Source organism: Dermochelys coriacea, chromosome 7, assembly GCF_009764565.3.
Source record: "Dermochelys coriacea isolate rDerCor1 chromosome 7, rDerCor1.pri.v4, whole genome shotgun sequence".
NCBI lineage: Eukaryota > Metazoa > Chordata > Testudines > Dermochelyidae > Dermochelys > Dermochelys coriacea.
In genome coordinates, this window is record NC_050074.1 from 62,654,140 (window position 1) to 62,676,276 (window position 22,137).

General features: G+C 44.8%; 1 protein-coding gene across 1 annotated transcript; it reads right to left on the reverse strand.

Moving 5' to 3' along the window:
- Positions 1 to 3,998: 3,998 nt before the first annotated feature.
- On the reverse strand, positions 3,999 to 14,020 carry LOC119858770 (dual specificity protein phosphatase 13-like). The gene is made up of 3 exons (XM_038410125.2): positions 13,846 to 14,020; positions 6,614 to 6,834; positions 3,999 to 4,225 (listed from the first exon to the last, which is right to left on the reverse strand). Exons 1-3 carry the CDS (start codon positions 13,995 to 13,997, stop codon positions 3,999 to 4,001), a joined length of 600 nt encoding a protein of 199 aa, XP_038266053.1. The 5' UTR covers positions 13,998 to 14,020.
- Positions 14,021 to 22,137: the final 8,117 nt, after the last annotated feature.

The following is a 22,137-nucleotide window of genomic DNA, read 5'->3' on the forward strand; positions in this document are numbered from 1 at the left end:
GTAGATCCTTGATGATGCGTTGGAGAGGTTTTAGTTGGGGGCTGAAGGTGATGGCTAGTGGCGTTCTGTTATTTTCTTTGTTGGACCTGTCCTGTAGTAGGTGACTTCTGGGTACTCTTCTGACTCTGTCAATCTGTTTCTTCACTTGAGCAGGTGGGTATTGTAGTTGTAGGAATGCATGATAGAGATCTTGTAGGTGTTTGTCTCTGTCTGAGGGATTGGAGCAAATGCGGTTATATCGTAGAGCTTGGCTGTAGACAATGGATCGTGTGGTGTGATCTGGATGAAAGCTAGAGGCATGTAGGTAGGAATAGCGGTCAGTAGGTTTCCGATATAGGGTGGTGTTTATATGACCATCGCTTATTAGCACCGTAGTGTCCAGGAAGTGGATCTCTTGTGCGGACTGGTCCAGGCTGAGGTTGATGGTGGGATGGAAATTGTTGAAATCATGGTGGAATTCCTCAAGGGCTTCTTTTCCATGGGTCCAGATGATGAAGATGTCATCAATGTAGCGCAAGTAGAGTAGGGGCAGTAAGGGTGAGAGCTGAGGAAGCGTTGTTCTAAGTTAGCCATAAAAATTTTGGCATATACTGTGGGGCCATGCGAGTCACCCATTGCAGTGCTGCTGATTTGAAGGTATACATTGTGAAATGGTTTCCCAAATGTGAAATAGTTATGGGTGAGGACAAAGTCACAAAGTTCAGCCACCAGGTTAGCCGTGATATTATCGGGGATACTGTTCCTGATGGCTTGTAGTCCATCTTTGTGTGGAATATTGGTGTAGAGGGCTTCTACATCCATAGTGGCTAGGATGGTGTTTTTAGGAAGATCACCAATGGATTGTAGTTTCCTCAGGAAGTCAGTGGCGTCTCGAAGATAGCTGGGAGTGCTAGTAGCGTAGGGCCTGAGGAGGGAGTCTACATAGCCAGACAATCCTGCTGTCAGGGTGCCAATGCCTGAGATGATGGGGCATCCAGGATTTCCAGGTTTATGGATCTTGGGTAGCAGATAGAATACCCCAGGTCGGGGTTCCAGGGGTGTGTCTGTGCGCATTTGTTCTTGTGCTTTTTCAGGGAGTTTCTTGAGCAAATGCTGTAGTTTCTTTTGGTAACCCTCAGTGGGATCAGAGGGTAATGGCTTGTAGAAAGTGGTGTTGGAGAGCTGCCTAGTAGCCTCTTGTTCATATTCCGACCTATTCCTGATGACGACAGCACCTCCTTTGTCAGCCTTTTTGATTATGATGTCAGAGTTGTTTCTGAGGCTGTGGATGGCATTGTGTTCTGCACGGCTGAGGTTATGGGGCAAGTGATGCTGCTTTCCCACAATTTCAGCCCGTGCACGTTGGTGGAAGCACTCTATGTAGAAGTCCAGTCTGTTATTTTGACCTTCAGGAGGAGTCCACCCAGAATCCTTCTTTTTGTAGTGTTGGTAGGAAGGTCCCTGTGGGTTAATATGTTGGTTAGAGGTGTGTTGGAAATATTCCTTGAGTCGGAGACATCAAAAATAAGATTCTAGGTCACCACAGAACTGTATCATTTTTGTGGGGGTGGAGGGGCAAAAGGAGAGGCCCCGAGATAGGACAGATTCTTCTGCTGGGCTAAGAGTATAGTTGGACAGATTAACAATATTGCTGGATGGGTTAAGGGAACCACTGTTGTGGCCCCTTGTGGCATGTAGTAGTTTCGAGAGTTTAGTGTCCTTTTTCTTTTGTAGAGAAGCAAAGTGTGTGTTGTAGATGGCTTGTCTAGTTTACTGTATTTTCCACCGAATGCATCCGATGAAGTGAGCGGTAGCTCACGAAAGCTTATGCTCAAATAAATTTGTTAGTCTTTAAGGTGCCTCAAGTACTCCTTTTCTTTTTTGCTCCCACAGAGTATACTTATTGCAGGAACAGTCTGAAAATCCTTGAGTTGGAATTTGCTATTAGAGAGACAGTGTAAACACCATTCTAGTGATTTTTTTCCCCAACAAATCAGCAATGCTGAGAAAATGCACTTGAGTTTCTTCTGTGGAAATGAATAAACTGCCCTATAGTAAACCATCACAGCTGTAGAATCAATGACACGTTATATAGTCCATAGTTCCCCTGGGAGGAAAACATTGCCTGAAGAGCTCAGTACTCCCTCCACTAAAGTCAATGAGAGCTTTGCTATACACCAGGGGTCGGCAACCTTCGGAAGTGGTGTGCCGAGTCTTCATTTATTCATTCAAATTTAAGGTTTCGTGTGCCAGTAATACATTTTACCATTTTTATAAGGTCTCTTTCTATAAGTCTATAATATATAACTAAACTATTGTTGTATGTAAAGTAAATAAGGTTTTTAAAATGTTTAAGAAGCTTCATTTAAAATTAAATTAAAATGCAGAGCCTCCCGGACCGGTGGCCAGGACCCAGGCAGTGTGAGTGCCACTGAAAATCAGCTTGCGTGCCATAGGTTGCCAACCCCTGCTGTAGACTTTAATGGTAACAGGATCATGCTTGATCAAAAATGTCTGGTCTACTTAAAAGTAAAAAAAAAAAAAAAAAAAAAAAAAAAGGCAAATGGGATCTGCTGGTAATCAGAGAAAACCCTATAATTGTGGATAGTTCTGCATTTGACTGCCTGGGAGGCTGAAATCTGTCTTATGGACAGCACAGGGAGGGGCAATGCATGCTTTTCCACGCTGCCCTACTCATCTGCCCCAGCTCTGTTCCTGAGCAAGCAGCTCAGGGTCGTTTGGTATCCATGCCAATTCATTCCTGAAACTGGCAGTAAGGATGGGCACATTGTGGCAGTTCTGGAGCTGGCTTTGTGATGTGGATGCCTGTCTACTGGTGATGGGACTGGGATGGCAAGATTCATTTCACATAATTATAAGCCAGCATAGAGGCATCAGATGACACTGACTGTGGGTCACTGCTACACTGGCCCAGACTTGTTCCAGTGACCTTGAGATAAAAGGTGCTGCACCTATTAGCAACCCCCTTAACAATCCAGTGCCCCAGTGGCTTCTCTTTGTGTTTTCTCATTGAAGATGGGCAAATACTACAAAACATGATTCTTTCTGTGAAAGTCATCTTGATTTTGAGAGGGAAAACTGTAAATAAATACAAATTAAAAGTTGCAAAGTTGGATCATCTTTTCAGACCTAATGAAAGACCCTTGATTCTCAATGGCTTTGAGTTTTGCCTTACGTGTGAGCGCACATACACACACAACCCCCCCCCGCTGCCAACGCAATACTTTTAGACCCTCAGCTGTGAGACCATTACCAAGCCTCCTCCTTCATGACAGCATAATCATTTTCTACAGCAACCACTTGACTTTTGGTGGGGAGCAGCCAGAGCAGATGAAAATCCATTCAAGTTAAGATCTTTTCATGAAAATCCCCTACTGATGAAGACCCGGGGGAGGAGTATGGAAAACACACTGGAATTGTTTCTTAAGAGAGTGGCTTCAACATTTCCCAGCTGTTCTATATCTAAAGAGCCTCCATGGCCCAGCCAAGAGGCTCAGACTGCTGCACAAATTGTTATAACCTATAACAAACAGATGCCAACATTAAAATCTCAAAACATTAACAATCTTAAACATATATAGCACCATGGGGGCCCTGATTGGGACCTGTAGGCAATACTGCAGTACAGATAATGTAATAACAAAGCACTTTTCACCTCCAAAGAATCCTAACACTTTGCAGACTAATATAAGTGTCATTCATCACTGAAATGCAGTCACCTTTAGGGTGGAGCTTGGCAGCTGCTTAACAGTTTACAGCTATTTCTCACAACAGTTAAGGGGAGGGAGTGAAGAATACCATCGCCAACTGAGCTGCAGGTAGAATTTAGATAGGCTTTATACAACGTATCGATAATAAAGTCAAATAAGCATTTACATATAGAATATGTATTACGCTGCATTTTTAGTTTATGCCCTTGGCTTGGAAAACATAATTTATTTTAAAAGAGATCCAGGAAATACTGATAGTGATGCATCCACTCTCTGTGCAGTTCTGTATTATGGTTCTTTGTTGGCAGATTCTCTAACTCCTTTCCTCTCTTCATTTAATTTGATGTCCAGATCTCGGAGCTGGCTCAGGAATCCTGTATTTGGGCAGATCTCTCTGTGAAAATTCACCATTTTTAAAGCCTCCACAAGCGTCATGTTTTCATGGATCATTAAAAAAGCGAGCACTAAAGATGCAGAGCGGCTTATCCCCATGGCACAGTGAACGAACACTTTACCTGTAAATAAATGAGACAACATGTGCCCAGTGGGCTTTAGAACTTGAAAGGTAAGATAGATCCAGAGGGGTCAAAATAGCCAGAATCAATAAATACAATAAATAGCCAGATTTTCACTGATTGTTAGCGCATCCTGAGGTGCTATTGGCTTGGGACACTGAAGCTCTCTGGTCATCCATGTGTGAGTAACAGCAATAGCTATACTATTAAATGTATGCCGGAAGGGAGTGGGATCTAGATCTTACATCAAAGGCTTGACCATCAGGACTCCTTGATGATAATCTTGGTTCTGCTATGGACTCACTGTGACTGGAGGTGGTTGAAAAATGGGGTTTTTCTTCTATGGAAAATTTTGGATAAAATTTGAATGCTGAAATGTTTTGGCCAGAAACAGAAATATTTTGCCCCCAAAATAAAATATTTCAATTTGGAAAGGCTACCACAGCATCTCATGGGGGTTGTAGTTTAAGTGCCTTGTACTCCCATTTCCCCCTGGTTGGACTACTTCTCCCACCATGGTCACCCATCTTGGAGAAGAGAGGTGGTGCATCATGGGAGTCCCTGCCATGTTGCATCATGGGAGATATAATCCAGCCGGAAAGCATGACCTACAGAAGACAATGGGGACATAAAGAAACCAAACTACAACTCCCATTTCCAAATCAAAATATTTTGTTTTCAGGTATTTGGTTTTTTGACAAAAAATTGGAACTTTCTGCAGAAGGTGGATGCTTTTTGTGAAAAATGTTGTTTTCCAGGAAAATAATTTTATCAGAAAATTTTCAACTGACCCTAATGGTGACCTTCAGCAAGTTATATAATTTTTCTGCACATCTACTGTACATCAACAACTGTGATGTGAGGCTTAACTACTGAATATTTTAAAAGCATTCCAGTGAGAAGTGCAGTGTTATCACCATTATTTTTTTCTGTCACCCAAGTGCTAAACTCTTCCCACATCTGTGGTTTCCACACTGGTTTTAGGAAGTATCCTCTTGATAGGTGATTTTGACCTCCATGTTGTCCTTGCCTGGCACCTTGTTAGGCAAAACCATCAGGAGGTTGGTAATGGGATATGCAACTTTTAAACTTAGAAGTACCTCAAATCTCACAATAAAAGACTCTGCCTTCATTTTGTAGGCCAAGTGGTTCAGATGTTCCTCAAACCAAGGCAGTTACACATAGAAAAAAGACTTATAGTCCAGCTGGTTTAGTCTACAGCTTTCTCCAGAATAGCTTTAATTATCTCAAATCAGGGGAGAGTCCATCAATTTCCTTGGGAGACTATTCCACAGACTAAAAGCTCTCAGGACAAGAATTTTTTCCTAATACTGCTTAACCTTTTTCTCTCTTACTATCACCTCATTACTCCAAGGTTGTACTCTAAGGCAATTCCACTCCTCTTAGGGTTTGCAAGCTTCATGCACTTGTAGGACCCTATCAAGTCCCTTCTCTTAGCTATTTTTCAGCCAAAGTATGTATTAATCTTTCCTCGCAAGTCAAACCCTCCTGTCCCTTTATGTATTTTATTGCTCTGCTCTGAAACCCTTCTGATAATCTTTCTGGTATTGAGATGCCTCAGAACTGAACACAGTAATCTAGGTATGCCCTCACCAGAACTATACAGAGGAGGACTTTCTCTTCCCATGGTGCTTTGGGACCCTTAGCCAAGCCATTGAAGATCAGACCCCCTGGCTCATGATTGAAATTTGTGCCCCCAATGGTTGCTAGAAAAAAAAAATCTTTAACTCTTCCTCTCTTGAAATGGGGGAAAGATGAAAAATATTGCACCCCACAGAACATAAAATGTTAACACCTTAGTCATTATTGGGATTATGAAATGTTATTTCCAAGTATCAGTCAGGAGCAAACGTCTATTTCCCCCTATGTTACTACACCAGGTGGTTTCTTTTTTCTAATTACACTTGCACTTAGAGAGCACGTTACCTTTCCAAAGTACTGTATGAACATGAACCCTCGCCGCAACTTTGCAAGGGTGCAAGTGACTAATCTCTCCATTTTACTTGTGGAGAATTTGAGATGCAAAGCGGTTGATGGCCCAGACCCGTGAGGCACTGCGGAGCAAGTGGAGGATGATCAGTACATCCCAGGATCAGCTCCTTAATGACTAGTTGCCAAAGATCACATAGCCAGTCAGGATCAGAGGGAACAACTAGACCTAAATATTCCTAGCAACTAGGCCATGATGCTGATAGTGATTGGAAAGAATCCCAGTGACTTCAATGGGCATTGGCTCAGGCCCCCACATCCTTGGTTCATATTGCCTCTCCGGCTTAATTGACTGAAATAGTCTGAATTAGAGCTATAGGTCCCATTCAGAAAAGCACTTATGCACATGCTCCCCATAATATCAAACCCCTTCCTTACCTCCTGGTGTGTGTAAGGCTTTGTGTATGAAATTAGCAGCATCATAGAAAAAGATACTTAAATCAAAGGAAGGGTCATCGAACGCTTCTACTCCATGGTATGCTACTTGCAGATCTTTGTAATATCTGGCTCCTGTGTTGATACTGTACAGCCCATCCGCTGCATTAAGGATGTGAGTAATATTGAGGCTTTGAAGAGTTGCTTTACTTCTAGCAGCCCATCTGTTGAAAGATGATGAAGGTTTTACTGAGATCTTTGCTGACTTTCTGCATTAAAATAGCACAGTTTAATGTGAGTACCCACTCACCCTGGGGAAGAATGCAAGCACTGCAGCTCGCTTTACAGGGCATTGAATGGCTAACAGACAACTCTGTTAGTCCATAGCCTTGGTCTTAGAGAGATGGCTACTGAAGAATGTGAGATGGTATTGTAACAACCACTTGGAGTTTGCCTGCTGCTGGAGCACCAGACTGAGCCTCTAGGTCAGTGGGTCTTTAATTTGATTGTGCCCCTTTCTTTGTGTCTGTAGTAGTTTATACCCTCCTTCCCACCACATAAGTACATATACTGATTTTAAAAAAATCAACACACAACTCTCACTGAATATTAAAAATAGTAAGGCATTGATTCAAACTGTAATAAAAGCAAAAGCAAAACTGCGATTGTGTTCGATGCAGTTAAATTAAATGTGCACACTACATGACAGCAAATGGATTAATGTACAGGTGGCAACAACTTTCTATAATGCTATACAAGCTTAACAGAAATCCATCAAAATGCACAGCGCCATCTGTGGACCTGATATGTCTCAAGGAATCAGCTTTGCTATTTCACATTGCTGTGGGTAAAATGTGCACAGTAAGTCTTTTTTTTTTTTTTCTTCCCTAAAGCTTCTCACTCTCCCCCAGAAATACATTCCATGCTCCCATAGGGAGACCCCCCTGTCCCTGGTTTGAGAACTGCTGCCCTAGCAGGCGCTACCAAAAGGACTACAACTGAAACAGCTACCAGAGCCCTGTGACACCATTTCCCAGCATGCATGGAATCAGGAGTGGGGACAGAAGGAACTAGAAATTCCTGGTGAGGCTAATACGGAGGCAGTCCACTGGACCAGTGACAAGCCAGGGCTGCACGCCCCCAGCCAGGGGACAGCCTGACTCTACACAGATAGGTTTAATTTCAGTTTTGAGTTTGGAAGGTGGGAAAGAAACAGCACAGCGCCCACTGACCCCAAAGCAAGTGCTTGCTCTGCTGTGAGATCTAGCTGCATGGATTGGGCCATTCCAGCACCAGGTAAGCAGCATCCAGCCAGAGAGAGATCCAACCTGGCGCCAGCTACTGAGAGCCAGCCAAGACCCCCCGCCCCAGGATTCTAGACCATGGAAACAGCAAACCTGGTATGAATCCAGAGAAGATCCTGGCCCAGCCAAGCATGAAGAATTAAAGTAAGCTGACTTCTATTTAAACCTGCCCATGTCACAGTGCTGTAACACTCCATCTCAGGATTCAACCTTAGGATGCCAAGATGGGAGCTAGAGGTTGGGATAAATTGTGAGTGTTGGGAGGTGAGGGATTTGTTTGTTTGTTTGTTTAATGTTTAGTACTTATTAGATAACCATAACCCTTTCCTTCCCTTGATCCTATTTTCCTGTTCCAGTAAAGCCCCCCTTTGGCCTTGGCTACACTTGCAAGTTACAGCGCAATAAAGCCGCCCAGAGCGCTGTACCTCACTCCCCGTCCACACTGGGAAGGCATGTACAACGCTGTGTCTCCATGGCTACAGCGCTGCTAGTACTCCACCTTCCCCAGAGGAATAAAGTTTGTTGCGCTGTCGCTGGTGCGCTGCGGCGCCAGTGTGTCCGCCCAATACGCTCTGATTGGCCTCCAGAAGTATTTGGAAGTGTCCCACAATGCCTGTTCTAGCCACTCTGGTCATCAGTTCGAATTCTACTGCCCTGGCCTCAGGTGACCAACCATCAGATCCACCCTTTAAATTTTCTGGGAATTTTGAAAATCACCTTCCTGTTTGCTCAGCTAGGCGTGGGGTGCTCTCAGCAAATCTTTCCAGGTGACCATGCCTTCACGTGCCAGGCAATCCCCAGTATGGAGCAATGGAGAATTGTTGGACCTCATCAGTGTTTGGGGGGAGGAAGCTGTCCAGTCCCAGCTCCAGCCGTAGGAATTACGATATCTTTGGGCAGATATCAAGGGGCATGAGGGAAAGGGCCATGACCGGGATGCACTGCAGTGCAGAATTAAAGTGAAGGAGCTGCGAAGTGCCTACTGCAAAGCCCGTGAGGTAAACGGCCACTCGGGTGCTCCCCCCACGACCTGCCGATTCTACAAAGAGCTGGACGCGATACTTGGGGGCGACCCCACCTCCACTCTGAGCACCACCATGGACACTTCAGAGCGGGAGGAGGAGGAAGGCGGGAGTGAGGGTGCTGGGGGAGATACCCCAGAATCTCTGGAGGCATGCAGCCAGGAGCTCTTCTCGAGCCAGGAGGAAGATAGCCAGTTGCAGCAGCCGGTACTTGGTGGAGGACAAACAGAAGGTAAGCGGCTTTTTTTTTTTTTTTTTGGGAAGAAATTTTTTCGGTGTGGGCTCTTTGGGCAAAGATGGTTAGGGCTGCATGCATGACTAGATGCGCAATAGCACATTGATGTGGTCTATCACATTGCAGTAATTGGCCTCATTAATCTCTTTGAAAGTCTTATCCAGAACGTGGGCAATGCGCTTGGGAGAGCCACTGTGGTCCTTGCCCCAGTTAGGCTAACGTGTCTGCGCCACTGTGCCATGAGGGGAGCGGGGACTATCGCTGCACACAGGCAAGCTGCATATGGGCCAGGGCAGAAGCCGCATTGCAGTAGAAGACCCTCCCTTGCTTCCCAGGTCACCCTCAGCAGCGAGATATCTTCCAAGATGGACTCCTGTGGAAAATGTTGGGACAGTATTCAGTATAGATGCCCCCTGCAGCTGTTGGCTCTCCCCAAGGCACAGAAACCCAGAGGACAGTACAGCCGTGAAACAATCAGTCCCACTTGACCCTGTGCTTACTCACCATTTTGGGGCTCCCGTGGGTTATGTACGCTCTCTTTGGGGTGGGAAAATTATGCTATTGTGTAGACTGTGTGCCCCCTCCTTAAGTTCGGGGGGAATCATTACTCTGTCTGGTATAAACAATGCTGCCTCTGTTAAGTGTTCCATTTTGCCTTTACAGATGCAACCTTGAGATCTTAGCAGTCCGTGTTATCACCATCCGAGAGACTGCAAAGACTCAGGAAAAGGCTATGAAAAAGCAAAGAAGACATGCTGCAAGAAGTGATGCAGCAATCTCTTAAAGAGAATTAAAAAGCGCAGGAGTGGAGGGAGAGCGAAAGCGGGATACGCCAGGAAAACGCAGTGCACCGGCAGCGAAGCACAGAGTTCTGGCAGCAAAGCACCGATTGGCTGATAAGCATCATGGAGCACCAAGCGGACTCTATTCAGGTGCTCGAAGCCATGCAGGCAGAGCACTACGCGCCCGCCCTCCCCCACAGCCATTGTCCCAAAACTCTTTCCCTTATGCCCCCATATCACCTCCAACCCACTTTCCCCAATATCCGGGTTCTTATCGCCAGCAGCTGCCTCCAATACCTGTAGCTTCACCACCCAGCCCTGAAAACTACGACTCTTACCCACTGCACTCAACCCTCATCCTGAATTATAGCCATCCTGAAGTACAGCACTCCAGACAGGAAGGCTGAGTATGAGAACAGGACATATGCAAATCTATGATTGAACGGTTCCCCACCCCACCCCCTTGCCCTTTCTGTTTCACAAGCAGTTGTTTCTTTTCAATAAATGGATTTTCTTTTAAATAAATGGATTTTTGGCTTTTAAAACGTTCTTTATTATTGCATAAAGTAAATGATACCTTAGCCCAGGAAAGAAACAGGCACTGTAAGTCAGCTTAGCAAACACAGATTCCTACTAACATTGGAACCACTGCACTTCACTCCTGTGCAAGGCACCAGACATTATGGGTGGTTTTCAGCCTCAAATTGCTCCCTCAAGGCATCCCTAATCCTTGCAGCCCTGCGCTGGGCCCCTCTAATAACCCTGCTGTCTGGCTGTGCAAATTCAGCCTCGAGATGTTGAAACTCAGAGGTCCATGCCTGAGTGAAGATTTTACCCTTCCCTTCACAAATGTTATGGAGGGTACAGCACGCGGATATAACCGCAGGGATGTTCGGCCAAGTCCAGCTTCTCATACAGAGATGGCCAGCGGCCCTTAAACTTCCAAAAGCACACTCCACAGTCATTCGGCATTGGCTCAGCCTGTAGTTGAACTGTTCCTTGCTGCTGTCAAGGCTCCCTGTGTAGGGTTTCATGAGCCATGGCATTAACGGGTAAGCGGGGTCTCCAAGGATCACAATGGGCATCTCGACTTCCCCTACTGTGATCTTCCGCTCTGGGGAAAAAGTCCCAGCCTGCTGCTTCCTGAACAGGGCAGTGCTCCGAAGGATGCGTGCGTCATTCACCTTTCCGGGCTAGCCTGCGTTAATGTCAATGAAACGCCCATGGTGATCCACAAGCGCCTGGAGAACCATAGAGAAATGCCCCTTCCTATTAACGTACTCGGAGGCTAGGTGGGGTAGTGCCAGAATAGGAATATGCATCCCATCTATCGCCCCTCCACAGTTAGGGAAACCCATTTGTGCAAAGCCATCCACAATGTCCTGCACGTTACCCAGAGTCACGGTTCTTCTGAGCAGGATGCGATTAATGGCCCTGCAAACTTGCATCAACACGATGCCAATGGTAGACTTTCCCACTCCAAACTGGTTTGCAACCGATCGGTAGCTGTCTGGAGTTGCCAACTTCCAGATTGCAATAGCCACCCGCTTCTCCACCATCATGGCAACTCTCAATCTCGTGTCCTTGCGCTGCAGGGTAGTGGCAAGCTCCTCACACAGTCCCATGAAAGTGGCTTTTCCCATCCGAAAGTTCTGCAGTCACTGCTCATCATCCCAGACTTGCGTGACGATGTGATCCGATCGCTCAGTGCTTGTTTCCTGAGCCCAAAAGCATCATTCCACGGTGCTGAGCATGTCCATGAATGCCACAAGCAATCTCGTGTCGTACGCATTATGCAACTCGATATCATTGTCGAACTCCTCACTGTCACTTTGGATCTTAAGGAATAGCTTGACTGCCAAATGTGACGTGCTGGCGAGACTTGTCAGCATACTCCTCAGCAGTTCGGGCTCCATTTCCTGCAGACTGAAACGGAACACAGATCGCGCTGCACAGAAACCGTTGAAAGATGGCGCCAAATGTAGATGGAAACACAGGGATTGCTGGGATGCAAAGCGATGCATCACGGGGCATTGTGACAGGACCCAGAATGCCCCGCACCCCGCCCCCTTCCCACAACCCATGATGCCAGAATGGGAACAGATGCTCTGTGGGATACCTGCCCATAATGCACCACTCCCAATGCCGCTGTAAGTGCCACAAATGTGGCCACAACAGTGCGCTGGCAGCTGCCAGTGTGGACAGACTGCAGCGCTTTCCCTACTCAGCTGTACGAAGGCAGGTTTAACTCACAGCACTGTATATCTGCAAGTGTAGCCAAGGCCTTTGTTATGCTGCTCTTTTGGGTGTGTTCTTCCTTTGCTGGGGTTTGTGTTTATATACTTCATTGTCCCTCATGTACTAGGCTTTACACTCCTTGCCAGCTGGTTGTATTGATTTTTCTCAAAAGGCAGCATCCCTATGCACTGGGCAGTGAGGAGTCACCTTGGATGGAGGCACCACATGCAAGAAAATACCCAGGACCCAACCTGTGCAAGGAGACAGAAGAAGCAACTCCTAATATTGATGATGACAAGCAGCGTGGAGAGAGAAGGGAGAATGTTTGAGCCACTCTTCAGGGAAGGAGCTACATGAGTACAGACCAGCCTGTGAGATACCAGTTGTTCAGGTATTCCCTCCTTGTAGTTAATCACTGGGAATGTTGTTCAGTGGTTAGAGCAAAGGACAGTAGTTAGGATTCTCCTTTAACTGTCCACACCGATCCCACTTTTGGTACGCAGGTGCCCCATGAAGTGGGCTCCATGTGAACAAAACATCTCAAAGCCCTGCAGTTATTGAAAATAGCCATTCTTTCTTGGGTTCCATTCCTGTTTCTGACACTGACTCGCTGGGTGACCTTGAACAAGTCATTTTCCCTCTCCAGGCCTCCCTGATTTCCCATCTGTAAAATGGGGATAAAGTTATTGCACTAGGAAGTCATGATGTTTGTACGATGTTTTTAAAGCACTTTAAGATCCTCAGATGAAAAGCAATTTAGACAAATAATCTGTCTGGTGATTAATAGAGAGAGGCAAAGTGGCTCAGCGTAGCAACGTCTCTTTTGCCATAAGTACAAAGTAATTGTGTAATATGTTTTGATATTTAGTTATAAGCTGGTAAAAGAAATTCTGCTTTTGTATCTGCAGGGCCCCCTAGCATATAACTATGGGACTTTGTCCTCTCTTCATTCTGACTCCTGAGGCTGAACCTCTTGGACTTCAGTTACCTGTCTGTAAAATGGGCATAATAATACTTCCTTTCTCACCCATTATCCATCTTATTTAGAGCATAAGGTCTCAAGGGTAGGGACTCTCTCTTAGCATGTATATGTACAGTGCTTAGCACAATGAGATAGTGATCTCAGTTGGGGCCTTCTAGGCACTATTATTTACAGAGGGGAATAGACGCCTTTTTTTTTATTTGAGGTACCTAGAGTTAAAAGATAATAAAATAAGAGCTGTTGAATGTCACTTGAAGGAGTAGCTTTGTACCATAACTAAATGAGTCCACTTCTAATATAGTGAGATAAATGAGTTTCTGTTTAAAACTGTTTCCTTTATAAAGGCAAACGCTAAATATTTGGAGGAGATAAAGCTCCCCAAGACCCAGGTGTCAATGTCCATGATACAAATAATAAATAAGTTTATCTTGCTAAAATTCATTGTGATCCATGGAATGTAGAAAGAACAGCTCAGGCAGACTATGAGTAAGTTATATGCGTATATGTCAAGCTTCTCATGACATCCAAACCACTTGAGGCTGACTGTCATGGTGTTTGGCTTTGTAACCTTGTGATGTGAGCATAGCTTTACCTCTCACTGTTAACCACTTTTACACCCTTCCATCTCTCTCTAGTGTGCAAGTAACAACATAATATAAAATATCCCCTTACGCGTCTCCCAGGAATAGGTTTGGCCAGACTTGGTCCAAATGATTGTCAGACCCTCCTCTGAACCAGAACAGCTTCTGAAGCTCAGATAGTGCTGGTGTTTCATATGGGGCCTGGATGCTGGTTTCAGAGGAATAGCTCTTGGTGTGAAGCATGCCTCCTCTTCTGTTTCACGCACTCAGGTGGTATCACAAAGAGCTTTTCTGAAATAAACCAAGAGAAGATTTTCATACATAACTAATATTCTCTATAAATTAGTCCTGTTCTTTGCCCTCCAAATAATATTGCATTATTATTAGAAGAGTGTACAGTTGAGCCTGAACGTGTTGCTAAAGGCAGCCAGCCATGAGGGTTGCCTCTGCACTCTCACTATACAGGTATGGAATTTGTCGGTCAGGAAAGCAGCATCATAAGACAGTATAGTAATTTCTTGTCAAATCATGCTGTGGAGAAGAAAAGTCCAGCCCCTTCCAAATGCATTGTGATTAACACCCTCCCACCCCCTCGGATAATCCTCAGCAACAGCACCCTGCCTTAGTACATCATTCACTGTGACGAACACAGGTATAATGATAAAGCCACCACCACCACACATGTCCAACGGCTCCAAGTAAACATCTAATTCACTGCTTGATACTTTAAGGTACTGTTATTCTACTGACTGCATTTTGTAGTTTTCAAAATGAATTCAGCTGTGGTGAAAAGTGTCAAACTGGTGCATTGCCACGTGGAGTGAGAAAGGGGGGCTTGAAATGCATTTAATGATGATTTATCCACAGAACAGGAACAGTATGGGCAGCAACAATGGATCTCAACACTACACTGGAGATGCAATTTTTAGAAGCAAGGGAGTAGTTCAGTCTCCATGTCAATTCCGTGACAGGTCCCTTAAATACTGTGGCCCAGGGACATCTCATTATGTTCTGTACTAAGGAGAAACATCATTCAAGCTGAGGGAAAGCTCTCCTCAAGTTGAAGAGGCTTGTGAACCTTGATGGCCTTGGTCCAGGCCCAATAGTCCTTCTGGTCCCTTGTGTGGGGCTAGTTCTCCTGTTGAGGCTGTAGAGGGGAACTCAGTCCCTCCCTGTACCCTGGATTCCCAGCCCAGGGATTCTGTAGCAAGTGGTTAAGATCTGTCTGGTCAGACTTCTTGACTTTTCCCTGGGCTACTTCCTACAATGTCTCCATCTTCTCCTCAGGGGAGGTTGTATTCTCAGCAGCAGTCTGCCCTGGGGCCTGGCCCTAGTCTCAGGCCTCAAGATAACAAAGAAAATAAATTAACAGAGATAGATGGCTCCAACTTCTCTGTCCTGTCCAGATCCTCCAGCCATCTGTCCTATGGCTCTGTGCCCACAGTCAACCAAAGGCCTCTATGAGCTGAGGGTGAGAGATCTGTCCACCTTCCCAGGCTGAGGCCTTCTGAACTGACCGTCTCCCTTTTTAAGGCTCCTCCTCCAAGACTGGCATGCCTTGCAGGTGCAGGGGATGGGAGGGTGGGGATGGGACTTTCTGAGCCCAAACCTGCTCTTTAACCCCTTCTTGCCTGGCATGGGGCTTGTACACCCTGTCACGTCTTCCTTGACACACCTGGAAGAAGAAACTGAGTATCTACATCTCTTTTGCAATGACATTTGCTGCTGTGGTAGTGCAAAAACCCATTTGTTGATTTCTCAGTAAATAAGCCTCTCCATTAGGTCCGGATGTCCTACTGAGCTATGAGGTTTCTTTTGCATGCTCAACTGAAATCTTTATTACTTAACACTGCAGTAGACTGGCGTTTTATATCGACCATTAAGATTGAGCAAATTTCATTCCCAATTGCCTTTGCTACATCTTAAATAATTTCTGAGATAATGAGGTCATCTTGGTAGGGGTGATGATTCCATCAACCCAATGATGCTAGTGACAAGTTAAATTAACATTTCAGAATACATCCATCTGACTCCTTTGAGTCTGGATTGCAGAAATACATTCATTTAAATACTTTCATTTTTGCCCACTGCAAAACTCATTCATTTCTATTACCCTTGACAAAGGTTGTGATAATTTGGTTGCTTAGATTGTGAGTTTTTCTGAACAGGGACTAGGCCTTTCTCTCTGTTTGGAAAGCTCCTAGCATGTGGTGGGTACCACAACAATGCACATTATAAAGGCGGATCGGCGAGAAGGGGGAGAGATGGCAGAGGTGGCATCATGCTATTCAGCAACCTGTTGCCAGATCAGTACTGGCAAATTGACACGGGGGATCAAACCCCAGGCAGTGTGTGGCCCTACCAGGGCAGGCTCTTACCTGCCTCTGAAAGATATCTGAAAGGTCTGTCTCTTTTATTATATACTTTGGCAACAGTTGTATAGCTTGTCATGCCAATAAAATCTCTTTAAATGGAATTATTGCAATTCTTGCCTCCAAAGAACGTTGTACTTTTACCAGTGATCAACTTGACATTCTGATTCAGATCCAAACTTTTCCCAAAGTGCAGAGCAATGTGGATCGAGGAATCTATGTGGATTGAGGTGGTTTAGATACAATAGAAAGCCAGAGCTAAATCTGGGAGTGCTTTGAATCTATTCTATTCCTCATAAATTCTTATACCTTGTTCATTTTTGTAGTATCGGGACACCTGTACCCATGGTTCGGGTTTACACTCATCTCTATAATTTTCCAAGTTTTGCACCATGCTCTTTTCTTCAACAGCAGAGACAGCTTTGGGGCATACACACAAAAAATTAGCAGAAAGGATTTATTTTGAGAAAAGCAGTTTTTCACCTGTGTGGGGAAAAATGCAGACAATATAGCAGGGTTTTGAATACTCCAGATATATTCCTTTGTGAGATTTTAGCCTACACACAATTTTTTTTTCTTTCGTGCTAATTTCAAGAGCACTGACAACTTTCCTCAGGAAAGGAGCTCTCATTGGGGTGACCATTTAATATGCAATAAGATGAAATTATGCAAAGGGAAATGTAGGTTAGGAGAAATTCCCTAACAGTAAGGTTTGTTGATCCATTAGACTTTCCAAGGAAAGTGCTTGAACCTCAATTACTTTAAATGTTTAGAAGTAAATTGGATCAACACTGAGGAACATACTGTAGGGAGGTGTCCAGCGGAGACAGCAAGGCACAAATGAGATGGGATCTAAAAGGGGTCTCTTTTTGTCCTGTCTCTCTCTCGTATGATTTTAGTTTTCTGCTATAGTCCATGAGCTTTTAACATTTTTCTCCCCTCTCTCATGGTCGTGGTTCAGGGACTTATGTCAGAGGAGCTCTGTGCACCTTGCGGGATTGAGTCCTTGGTGCTGAATGGTTGCTTCACCATTTCATGTCCTGTCATGCATTCTGTAACAAAGTGCCCTTTCATACAGCTCTTCTATTCCCAGGAAGTGTGCAGCACCATTTGTTCCACATGACTAATACCAAACAAACAAGTTCCTCTTATCATCATGGAGTGTAACTCCTAACCATTCCACCCTGTTTTGTGCTGCATTGACCTTGAGATGAATTCGTCTGTGCGGCCTTTAGGAGTTGCACCAGATGATTGGACTAATGAGGAAAATTATATGAAAATTTTAATTGAAGACCTGGGACTTTGTTGAGGTGTTTTTGTTTTTTTTAAAGATACTAAAAGACCGAGCTGTAAAGCTGGCAAAAAGTGCTGCTGATTGTGTTTTTGTAAACCACTCTGCATGGCTAATTGAAACTGGTCCATTTTTGGTGACAATCAGCAACTGTAGGAAGGTATGGTCCCTTGTAATTAGAAAATAAGTTCTGGAGAGAAAAATGTTACAAAGGCTTTAAATAGGAAACTTTTTTTGCAAAGATTTAGTCCACATACATTAGAGAGGCTTATTTTTAATTCCAAAACTAGACTGTAGCTTGGGAACATTTTAGGATTGTAATACTGCATGGATTTTTTTAACAAGCTTGTACCTTTAGGAAAGGATTAAGGCAGGGTGGAAAGAAATTTTAAATGCAACCAATATGGATTTATTTCCTTGCTTCACAGAGAGCGTGAGAGCAACTTCAAATATATATATATGATGTTATTAAGCATCAGTTTACAAATGCACAAAGCACTGAGTCTGAACTGGCCAGGCTTTGTCTGGGTCCTGTGTCTGCAGAGCAGTGGTATTTGATTCCGGAAGCCTCAGGTTCACTCTGCAGTCATTATGGAGCCACCCTATCCCCAAAGCCCCATGGTAGGTATCCTGCAAGTGGTTCAGCACCTCTAATTTTATTGCAGACTCCAACTGACTCCGTGCCTGTCGCTTGCTGAGGTGGGAAGTACCAAATAAGCAAGCCAGGCTCTAGTTCATTTCCTGAACAGTTAGTATGTACTACAGGGCCTTGTCTACATAAGTATTTCATCTGTCTGTGCAAGCAGTTCTCAAACAGTGCATTTAGACTTGCTGGGATCTGGGTCCAAAGCCTGAGGGCTTCAGCCCTGGGTGGCGGGCCTTGGGTTACAGGCTCCACACCTAGGGCTGAGGCTATTGGGCTTTAGGCCCCCTGCTCAGGGTGGTGGGGCTCAGGCTTCAGTCCCCCCTCCTGGAGTCATGAAGTAACTTTCATTGACAGAAGGGGGTCGCGATGCAATTGAGTTTGAGAATCGCTAGTCTACCTGCTGAGGTACCTCAGTGCCTCACAAACTTTTACTGTGTTTGTCCACAATACTCTGGTGACACAGTAAATAGTAGTATTCCCATTGTATGGTTGGAGAACTGAGGCAGAGAGAGACTAAGTGACTTACCTAAGAGAGTGTGTGGTGGAGCAGGGAACTGAACCTGGCTGGAGCAGGTCCCAGGCTAACATCCTAACCACTGAAGCATCCTTCCCCTCTCCTTTTACCACCACTTTCCCCAGTGGTGCACCTCCACTGGTGATAATGGAGGTGGAATAATTAACATAGACCAGCCACAGGTGTCTTTAGATAACAAGGGCTTAAATTAGAATGTAAATTTATCTTAGGTGCTGTACAAAAGACAGACTAACACAGTGGAGCCCTTGATCAAAGCATCCGGGTGCTGCTGTCATACAAATATTAAATAATAATATAAAACAAAAGTTTGACAGTAAAACCAATACAAACAAAATAGCTAAACACTTGAAAGATTCAAACAGTAACACCAAGCATGAAATCATTACTCAGTTAGCATAGCTCTTTTTACTGCTTATGCACTTGGACATCTGTCGGCTCCATCTCCTTCTTCCTCTTTTTCTATATGAACATCTTTTTATTCTGCAGACGTCTTTCCATTGCCGGCCCTTCTCTCTCATGTAATACATCCTGGGGCCCTTTGTCTTCATTATGGAAGAACCCAGTCAGGGAAAGAACCAAGGAAATGATCATGTGAGTGGAATTACATGTTGACTGTAACCTGGAATCTGATCTCTTCTCTTTCTCCACCCTTCCCTCACACACATCCGTCCCCCGAAAAGACCCAATCTCTCTCTCGAAATTTTGGCCAGAATCTGAGCTCAGGAAATGCAAAAGTCTCTTGAGGCAGGACACAAAGTCTCATGTGCAGAAACAGGCACATTTAAAAGTAATAGCCAAGTTAAAGCAGCCAGATGGGAACCTAGCAGGCGACTGAAAGGGGAACTCTGTATTTTCCATACAAGCCTAGAGGGGCTTGTTTGCAGGAATTAGAATCTCTCACCAGCAGTTCACTGCAGCTCTAATACCAAGTGATATTGAAAGCAAGAAGCGGGTTATGGCTGATGGTTAAATGAGGCACCTACAGGGATTTTGAAATGAGATCCTGCACTCACCCTTGTATAGCCCATGCACATGGCAGAGCAATATTGCTTTTTTGGCTGACTGCATCATATTTTATAGCCTTTTATTTTGCCAACACTCAAACAGCAGGGACTATAGAAGTTCATTGCTCTCCCTAAATATTTAGGGCCTGATCCTCCTCTCTGTTACATTAGTGGAGTTGTTCCTGATTTGCACCAAAGCAGCAGAGAGCAGACTCTGTTTGTCCGACTCTTTGAGAGTCTCTGTTTAATGCACTACTGTGTTAATGCTGTTTTAATTATTCTGGTCTGAAGAGAAAAGCAGAATGAATGATTAAAGCACTGTTTTTTTTTTAAAGTAAACTTACTGCTTGGGAAAGGTGTCTGATGCATCTGGAGAATACAGATTTAACCACAGCTAAACCCTCTTTAACCACAGTTTAGGGACAAAACAGGGAACAACACTGCAAGCTTCTCCTCATGATACTCACAACCCAATTGTCCTCCAAATGCACCTAAGCCCTGGATTGTAGAGGCCCCCTTTCTGGTGGGGAGAATATTGAAGTCTTCATATCCATTCCTTCCTTGATGTCTCTGCTGAGACTTTCAATTAATGCCAGACCTGGGGCAGTTGTGATATGGACCCTCCTTTAGAGTGAGAGATAGCAATTTTTGGTCGTACTGGTCTGGGCTAGATTTGAATCAGGACATTAGAGGTGAATGACTCTTTGCCTTATTATCAGTCCTCATGGGACATCTATTTCCCTTCACGTTCCTCCTTACACACTGTTTAATTGCAGTGTAGACTTCCGGGCTCAGGCTGGAAGCCAGGCTGTAGGATCCTGCGAGGTGGGAAGGTCCCAGAGCTTGGGTGAAGCCCAAGCCTGAAAGTCTACATTGCAATTAAACAGCCCCACAGACTGAGCCCGGCGACCCTGAGTCAGCTGGCATGGGCCAGCTGCAGGTGTCTAATTGCAGCGTAGACGTGACCTAAGTGTCAGGAATCATGGCCTGCAGCAAAGTCAGTCTCCAGGCAACCTAATGAACATAGCTGACCTGGAGCAGGCTCCCTCATTGGCAACACCCACTGACCGAGGGGAAGATTCAGAAGACTGGCTCGTAAGCCCAGCAGCTGCAGCATTTCAATGGCTGCTCAAGCCATTTGCTCAGGTCTGTGATCGCTCCTGTGCCTTCTTGTTCCCAGTCCTGCCCCTACCTTGTTCCAGCCCTGCCCTGTCTTGTTTTACTCATGGTAACTTGGTACAAACCTTTGGTTCTGGTTCCTGACCTCTGACCCTTGGCTCTGACTCCTGACTATCAACACCTGTTCTGATGCTAGGCCTGACTCTCCTCTGATCACTAGGCATGGCTGCCCATGGCCTGGTTATATGACACGAAGGGCTTGTCTCCACAAACAATGAGAGCGCAGCAAGCTGGGGTATGACTCTACCCTGCGCTAGCCTGCTGTGTTCTGACTGTCAATCCGCACCCTGCTGATGCACGTGACCAGTTTGTTTAGAGTGTTTTGAGCTAGGCCCCTTTCAAAGAGGACTCACCGGGGTCTAATTGTTCATGTACCATGAATGAAATCCTGGCTCACTGGTGGAGAAGAGGCAGTCCCAGCTGTACCTTTCACTGCTAGTGGGAAATACTTGATAGTGGGTATGTTAACACATGTTGTTCTCTCCTATCAGAATTATACCCCCTTGAAGGACCCTCTTCCCAACCCTACTGATCTAATCTCAGTGAATGTGTGAGCGATGGTCACAAAGGATGGGTCACTGGGAAGAGGCTTCTGGAGAAAAAATAGAAGGTTCTTGTGCTTCTTGCACACTTTAGTTGCTCCCAAGGGGGTGGGTAGTGAAGCAGAATAGACTGAGCTGCCCTACTCAGCAAACCAGCCCTTCCTGCTTAAAACTACGATGATGACATTTAAAGAAAGGTTTCAGAGTAGCAGCCGTGTTAGTCTGTATTCGCAAAAAGAAAAGGAGTACTTGTGGCACTTAGAGACTAACAAATTTATTTGAGCATAAGCTTTCATGAGCTACAGCTCACTTCATCGGATGCATCCGATGAAGTGAGCTGTAGCTTACGAAAGCTTATGCTCAAATAAATTTGTTAGTCTCTAGGTGCCACAAGTACTCCTTTTCTTTTTATTTAAAGAAAGAAGTCTCTCAAGTCTGTAGGATTTAAGAATATTCCTCTAGTGTTCTATTGGGGTTCAGCTCAGAGGGATCTGTGTCTGAGTTAATGGACATTTCTGTCGAACATTGAGGTGACAGACTCCAGTAAAAAAAAAAAAGAAGTTTTGAAATACATTGTGGAAGACTTTGAAAAATGGGGACTTGGTGACTTGCAATGCTTTTGCCAAATGCAAGGCTGAAAATTTAACAGGAAGGCAGCTTTTCAATCTGCAATTAACAGAAGAAAAAAATCATTATACTTAGCAACTGGTACCTATGTGCTATTTAATATGCTGTCACTGGCATGTTACCTGGCCTTTCCACAAGCCCTTGGTATCCTCTCTGAATCTGCTGTTGGCAACTCAGCCTGTGTCCA